The sequence below is a fragment of the Phytophthora sojae genome (genome assembly GCF_000149755.1).
Source record: "Phytophthora sojae unplaced genomic scaffold PHYSOscaffold_2, whole genome shotgun sequence".
NCBI classification, from domain to species: domain Eukaryota; phylum Oomycota; class Peronosporomycetes; order Peronosporales; family Peronosporaceae; genus Phytophthora; species Phytophthora sojae.
This window is the reverse complement of record NW_009258116.1, coordinates 6,740,936-6,748,553: the sequence shown is the minus strand read 5'-3', so window position 1 is coordinate 6,748,553 and position 7,618 is coordinate 6,740,936. Positions and strand designations below refer to the sequence as shown.

Genomic DNA, 7,618 nt, shown 5'->3' with positions numbered 1-7,618 from the left:
TTGTCAATCAAGGAAGCATTTTAGGGAATGACGTGGTGAAAGCCCGTATCAATCTGCACGCATCGCTTTTGGAGCACACATAATGCATTTAGGGCATGCGCACACCCACAAACATGCTCCCGCTACCACGAAGGTCTTTCGAGAACGTGCGCTTGCCCCGCATGCCTCAACTTCCCCAGTTTCGCTTTACGTGATTTTGAAATTCGATCAACGGTATGAGAGCTCACTCTTACCGTTTGACGGATGCCGAAAACACGCATACCTGGTGCCCATGCTATGCTATTCTGCTAAAACTGTAAAAAAAAAAAAAAGCGGTGCTTCTAAAAGTCTCTATTAACACAACACCACCGCACACAAACTCTTTCGTGTTGATTCGCCGTACAGACCGACTTGAACACCATTTAGACTAAAGTCACCGCACGCGTAGCTAGACCAAGTCGTGACCCTCGTTCAGCTAGACCACCGCCCGCGTTTCCTGGTCCTGCATTTCTTAAAGATGGCGTCCCCATGCAGCAGACCAAACATGACGGTTTCCACAGCCAGCGCCACACACTGCATTAACTGCAGTCATTATTATGGCTACAGCCACAGGCATCGAAGCAGGGGCTCTGGGGAAAGGCAACCTCATCTCAATGGGGAGCTTTGCGCCGCAGATGACGAGAACCCAGCGCAAAAAGAAAGCAAAATACCATCGTTGATTATCACTACAAGTTGCGGGCGTCACTTCAACTTTAAAACTTGTCCAACTACTTGTTGGTACAGTAGCTCGGTCGGTCTCGTCGCTGCCGCATGGGCTTAACACCACGTTCGCTTACCACGGCAGCTCGAAGTCGCCGAGCTGCTTGTCGGCGTTGTAGAACTTGCCCGTGTCTTTCATCGACAGGTTGGCCACGATGTTGGCCATGCTCTCAGCCGAGTCGGAGGGCTTGAGGTAGCCCTGGTGGTCGTTCATGTCCGTGTCGACGTACCCAGGGTTGAGCGTCACGAAGACGATGTTGCTGTCGCGCAGTCCGACAGCCAGCGAGCGCGTGACCATGTTGAGTGCAGCCTTGGACATCGAATAAGCGTAGGAAGTGCTGAAGAACTGCTCCATCTCGCTCGTGTTGCTGCGGAGGCTGCCCAGCATTGACGACACCTGGGCGACGGTGGCGCTGCCGTGGCTCTTGGCCGCGAGCTGCAGGTTCGGCAGCAACGCACGGGTCAAGAGGAACGGTCCGACGGCGTTCACCTCGAACTGGCGCATGAAGGATTCCTTCTTGGCTGACTGGAGGTCGTCGGGGATCCAGATGCCGGCGTTGTTGATAAGCAGGTCGATGGACACGCCCTCGAGTTGGCGTGCGGCCTCAAGCACCGAGTCTTCGTCGCTCGCCTCGAGCTGGACGGTCTTGAAGGGCGACAGGGCCATGAGCTGGTGGCAACGAGAAAGAGAATACGTTAGGGCGTGAAAAGGTAGTAGGAGCGCATGCAAGCCAGAGCCTGGCACGGACCTCGTCGGTGTTGCTGTTGGCCCGCGTCGTGCCGATGACATTCCAGCCTTGCTTCGTGTAGTACTGCGCGAGGGCGAGGCCGATGCTGCGCGTGCTGCCCGTGATGAGAACCGTCTTCTTGGTGGAGGAGGTCATGGTGCTGGTGGAGGACATGGTGCTGAGGGTGCTAAGGTGGTGGTCGGTGTGCTTGGTAGGAAGCTTTTCGGAAAGTGAGCTCCAGTGCTGCAGCAGCGGTTCTGAGCGTCACGCTTCGCGTGATCATCACCGCTAATCAACGTATCTTACGAAGTGAAAAACGTCAATAGCCCGGCTCAAAGTGAAGGAACCGACTAGCGACACGCCTGGCTGTTCACGTCAACGTGCCTGGAGAGTGAAGGTGGCTTTGAACGGTGACGGATTTCATGCCTGCTTGACCAGGACGGGTATTTTTTTTATTGTACTCGGTTCAACTACTAACTCATACTTGCGTTTTTCTTGTGGGTTTCGGCCCGACCAACCGGCTGCGGCTCAGTCGATCTTGCTCACACGGTGCACGATCTGCACGCCAGCCAGCGCCTCGATGGCCATCACCACGGTGCCTTCCACGTCGCTGCCTGGAGCCTCTGCGATCGCAGCCTGCGGGTCGAGCTCGAACTCGAGGATCGTCACGCCCTCGCTCTGCATGTGCAGCCCGCACTTCTTGATCTCCACCTTGCCGTTGCTCACGCCGGCGATCACATCGCACACTTGCTTCAATAAATTATGGTTGGGCAAGCGGCGCTCACCGCCTTCGTCGCCACTCGAGTGCTCCATCACAGCCTCCACCTTGAGCGAGAACGTGGTAGTGGCCACGACTTCAACGGGGCCTCCAGCCATCAAGTGCTCGATGCCGGGGACGAACGGGTACGCGCCGCCAGTAGCTCGTGCGATGTCCAAGTTGCGCGGCGATCGCACCACGTCCATGGCTTTCTGCGCCAGGCTGGTCTCGTACATCATCTGCCCCCACTGCACAACCTCGTCGGCGGTTGGCCGCGTAGCCGGATCGTGGCTCAGAAGCTTGCGCAGCATATCCAGGATTTCAGGGCACCTCTTGGCCGCGCGGAGGTCGGCAGGGAACTTGCTGTCGCGCGCGTCGCGGAGAGTGATGTACCGCTCCATTGTCGTCCCGAACCGCTCGTGGCACAGCTCGAACAGGATCATTCCCAGGGAGTAGACGTCGGTTTTGGCGTTGTACTTCTTGCCAGCGACTTGTTCAGGACTCGCATACAGATACGTGCCAACACCCGCCGTGACCTCGTTGCTCTCCGACATGTTTGACCACACAGACATTGACAACGGGGTCTCCCTTAGACCGCCAGAGCTTGGAGGCCCTTGCTGGGAATCATCGAGGGTGGCCGATGCGTTCAGGTTGTTCACGTTCGCAGCGTAGCGTGACAGCCCGAAATCTCCCAATTTGATCTCGTCCCTCTCCACATCCGCGACGAAAATGTTCGCTGGCTTGAGATCCCGATGAATCAGCCCGCAAGAATGCACGTGTGCTAAGGCGCTGGCGATTTGTACGAAAATCTTGAGCATTCTCGACAACTCCATTGGGCGAGTGGGCACGGCTAGATAGTCCGCCAGGTTGCGGCCGGCGCAGTACTGCATCTGAATGTACAGCCAGTGGTCGCACTTCTCCGCAGCGTTGAACGAAGAATCCTCTTCACTGCCAAGAGCACCTGGAGAGCGCGAAGACGATACCCGAGACGGCACGTTTTTTGTGCGAGGCTTATTCTGAACGACCAGGTCTTCCTCCTTCCACCCATTTTCATCCTCTACGCCAGACGATGATCCACGCTCCCACTCAAAGCCATCGTCGTCATTATCGCTCATCATGCTTCCGTTGCTGTAGAACGTCTCAAGCTGTCGCTGGTTACCGGAAAACTCGAGCTCCGAGATCGGCGCCAACAGATTGCTCATCGAGTAGTTTTGGGCGTTTGCTAGGCCGCCGAACGAGCTCGTGTCCGAGGCAACCGAAGACGGTACGACGGATGATCTCTTGGCACTTTCTTCGACCTTCTCTAACCACGCCTGGTAGTACCGGACGATGTTGGGGTGGTCGAGCAACGCCAGAATCTTCACTTCCCGCAAGAACTTCTGCAATGTCTTGGATGTCTGGTTCTTCAGGTTCAATCCTACCCGCTTGATGGCATACTTGCGTCCATCCAAGCGGTTTTCGGCGAGCATGACTTGGCCAAAGCCTCCCTTGCCAATCGCAGACAATTCTTCAAACTCATTCACAAAGCGACTTTGACACACAAACGGGAAGAGCACTTCTGCCTCATTGGGAGAGGAACCGGAGTCGGATGAGGACGATTCCGACGATTCTTGCGCATTTGACTTCTCCTCGCTGGACTTTTCATCAGTGGTTTCATCTGCCCGTTCTTCCGCAAGAAGACCCGCTGTGTCGTTCGACTTGCTCATAGCTTGGCTACTGCCACTGCTACTGTTACTGCAGCAACTACCAGTAGTAGAATCTCCTGACGAGCTAATCGATTTTGCAGCATTCAGCGTTCCCGCCGACTCTTCACCCTCGGGAAACATTTCATCATCCGAATCCGCCAGTTCAAACCGATCGCCGTCAAATACGTTGTCGGCGTTAGGTGACAGAAACTCTGCCTCCTCGCTGGCTGGGAGCATCTTGAATTCGTACACGTCTGAAACGTTGTCATTCGTCTGGTACTTGTCTTCTGCGTACGGAAGCACCAGCCTGTTGCTTGCGCGAGCCGAACCATGGTTGGAAACCCGGAGTGTAGAAGACGATGTCGAGATTCCTCGGACAATCATGTCCGTTAATGATGAGGAAGAGGAGGTAGATGTAGCTGTTGTTGCGTTAGAATCTGCATCTGGATCAGCTTCGAGCAACTTGTGTTTGACACCAGCGTTGCCACCACCGAGAAGGATTGCGGCAGCTTCGTTAGCAGCCAGACGCGAGAACTTCTCCATGAGCATTCCTTCGGCCGCAGGGTCAACACTAGCACTGACTTCAGTTGACAACACACTCACGGGCTCACCATTCTCCAACAGCGGCACCTGGCTGTTCACTCCCAACGTGTTCATCATGAGTGAGCGACTAATGACACTTGAGATAACAATGTCCTCTTCTCCTGGACGCTGGATAGTGAGGCGGTGCACATGAGACGTGAAGAACTGGCTTTGGTCCATGCTCTTGATCGCCGACTGTGCCAACGATGCTGAAAGACCTTTCACGTAGCAGCCCCAAGCTAGAAGCATGCCACATGTCGTCACTCCCAAAAGCATAGCTCCAACATGCGTGTACGTGATGAAGACGCCGCGTTTGCCGTCATTCACAATCGGTTCCCAGAAGATTCGACGCCGCTTACGAGCTCCCATGTCTTCGTGGAAATCGTGGGCATCGTCGGCCTGCCTCCCGTGGAAAGTAGGTGGTGATCCATGAGAGACTTGCCCAATATCGTGGTCCACCACACCATCATCTTCACTTGACTCGAGAAAATAATTGTCCCCCAGTAGACGCAGACGGAACCTTGACTCCATCGTATCCCATGTGCGTGGAACAACTTGCACTAGCTGCTTCTCTGCCTGCGGTAGCTGTTTCTCCCGCTCCACGCGTGCTTTCGTCGCCGCTTGATGTTCTGAGCTCGCTTCAATTCTGTGGTTATGGTTTACTGCGCTATTTTCCACTTGAGCTGGTCGTTGTCCTTGCTTGGTCGCGGTTGAGGACGGACCATCGACCTTCCACTTGTAGAAGGTAGCTCCACGCGCAGTAGAAACACCATAGACAGCAAGGACATCGAAGTCAGGCACCTCGAATTCCCATAGCTGTTCATTTGTCCACGGGTCAAACGCCACAATAGTCGAGCCTTCGTCTTCCAAAGCTGAGTTCGGGTCCTTGGGCATGACGAGGATCTCCGGGGCCATGTTGTGGCCGCCATCTCCAACAGAACAGTGCGCCTGCTGGGCAAAGTCCAAGAAGAACTCTGAAATCTTGAAGCACCGCGTCGACGACGCGTTGCGCGAGTGAACAGCCCGCGTCGTGAACTCCGAACGGCCGAACAGGATCTCACTGGACCACGCGGTCGATGCGGCGGAGGGCGACGAATACGGGCGACGGAATCCGCTCACTGCGTCCAGCGTAAACATCTCCAGCTTCTTCTCCCCGAACAGCATAATGTCTGCCGCCGCGGAGCCTTCCACTCTGGGTCCCTTCACGTCTCCGCTTGTAGTCGGATCCACCGCCACGCGCACGGGGCCGTTCACATTGACAATGTCGGCCATGGTCATGCCGAGCTCCTTGACCTTGCTCTTGGAGAAGTGGTACAGTCGGCCGTCGTAGGACGGCACCAACTGCGACATAAAGGCCGCGCTGGCCGCCATGGCCTGCGCCGAGGCCGTCTGGTGCTGCATCACGGAGCGGTCCTCCACCTGCTTGTCTGCGGCCGCCACGCGGACGCTTCCGTCGGCGTCCACGTCGGCTTCGGCTTGAGCTGGGGCATGAGCATGAGCATGTTCGCGTTCGTGTTCGCGCGCAGCCGCCGAGTGGTAGCTGGGCGGCATCTCGGGGCTCTGGTGCACGCTCAGACACTGCGACGAGTCCACCATGGGGCCGCCCGAGTCGAAGGACCAGAGCACTTCGCCCGACCAGGCGTTGACGGCGTACACGCGGCCGTCCAGTCCGCCGGCCACGACCACGTCGGGGGACTGCGCCACGGCGTACGAGTAGGCGGCGGTAGAAGAAGACGGCTGAACGTGGGCCGATGCGGCGGGCCCTAGCAGCGCTGCTGCTGCGGCGGCGGCCAGAGCGACGAGCAGCAGACTGCACCTGCGCCTCGCGCGGCCAAGGCGGCCGTCTTCCCTCCTGGTCATCTCTTACGACACTTCACTACAGTAACACAACAACAGCAATGCGGGCAGGCGGGCGGACGGACGGACGGACACGCGGCGCGTCCACCGCCGGCGAAGGAACGAGGCCACGGAGCGGACGCCGCAGTCGACGGACGGATGCCCTTGCCTCTGAACTCGCGTGCGCTTGGGTCTCGACGAGGTGCCCCGAGCGCTGCTGCTGCTGCTGCCTGCTGCTTGATGCTCGACGCGCCGACTCCTGCTCCGCTTTCAATACTGGGGCCAAGTCAAGCCGTGCGGGAGACCGTGTAACCCCGCCGGGTGTTACAAGTGTACCCCCGTCTAGGGGACGGGGTGCGGTAGTGCGCGGTTATGCACATATGGCAAAACTATGATTTTTGCTCCGGAGACGCGCTCGAGCGTCGAGCGGCAATTCGCCATCGTTCCTGCCACGAGGGCAGAGCGGCGATGGGGGGCGGATAGTGCGGGCGTAGGGAGAACACGCCCCTCTTCTTGCGCCTCGTTGGAGGCGGCGCATCTCAGTGCGGGGCCTGCAGCAGTCATTTTTCTAGAAAATTCGAGAACGGACCAAAATTGTAGAGATTTTGTACTGTACCAAGCAGCCTGATTCTACGGTACTTGCAACGCGGCTAAATGATCGCCTCCGCCCATTGCAAGTCTCTCTGCAGCGTCGTAAGCGCTGGGAAAATCCACACGCTCTGCTGCACCAGCATCAGCATGGTTCTCGCACGAGCGGCGATCTTCTTGGTGTCGCAGTGGTGCGATCGTCACTTGCGACGAGTGATGACGCCGAGCTCATTAGTCGAATGACCAGTTGGCAGGTGGCACCTCCTCGATGGGTTCGGGCTGTGAGATTGTTGGAGCAAGACGACGAAGCCCGTGAGGCTGTGAACTTGGCTGTGAGCCTTGGCGGCGCAAGACATGGATTTGCGTGGTGGTGCATTCCGATGCAGCACACACACACAACACACAACAGTGATACATCACTGCCCCGGATCGTCATTTACACGTTGTTAGGACAGTGTTCATTCCTCTTCTCGCTCGATTGATCGGGATTCCGGTCATTGGCGTCGGCTTTCGGCATCTGGTTAGCTGTCCCGGCGTTTGAGGGGGGGGGGGTTGTTCGCACGTCATGGATACAAGCGTTGCGTGGTTGGTATCGATCTGGGCGTCAACCGGAATAACTTTATTGATGTCGACGGGTGGAAACGCTACGTACCTGGTCTTTGAATCGGACTGCGTGTAGCTTGGTGAAACGAAAAGTTGAATGC

General features: G+C 57.0%; 2 protein-coding genes across 2 annotated transcripts; both read right to left on the bottom strand.

Moving 5' to 3' along the window:
• Nucleotides 1-811: 811 nt before the first annotated feature.
• On the bottom strand, nucleotides 812-1,622 carry PHYSODRAFT_311662 (hypothetical protein; the record flags this gene model as incomplete). Its single annotated transcript, XM_009521939.1, has 2 exons — nucleotides 812-1,408; nucleotides 1,488-1,622. 2 exons carry the CDS (start codon nucleotides 1,620-1,622, stop codon nucleotides 812-814), a joined length of 732 nt encoding a protein of 243 aa, XP_009520234.1.
• A 372-nt stretch (nucleotides 1,623-1,994) lies between these two features.
• On the bottom strand, nucleotides 1,995-6,593 carry PHYSODRAFT_554938 (hypothetical protein; the record flags this gene model as incomplete). The annotated part of the gene is made up of 3 exons (XM_009521938.1): nucleotides 5,169-6,593; nucleotides 4,841-4,844; nucleotides 1,995-4,768 (listed from the first exon to the last, which is right to left on the bottom strand). Exons 1-3 carry the CDS (start codon nucleotides 6,348-6,350, stop codon nucleotides 1,995-1,997), a joined length of 3,960 nt encoding a protein of 1,319 aa, XP_009520233.1. The 5' UTR covers nucleotides 6,351-6,593.
• Between the last annotated feature and the right edge of the window lie 1,025 nt (nucleotides 6,594-7,618).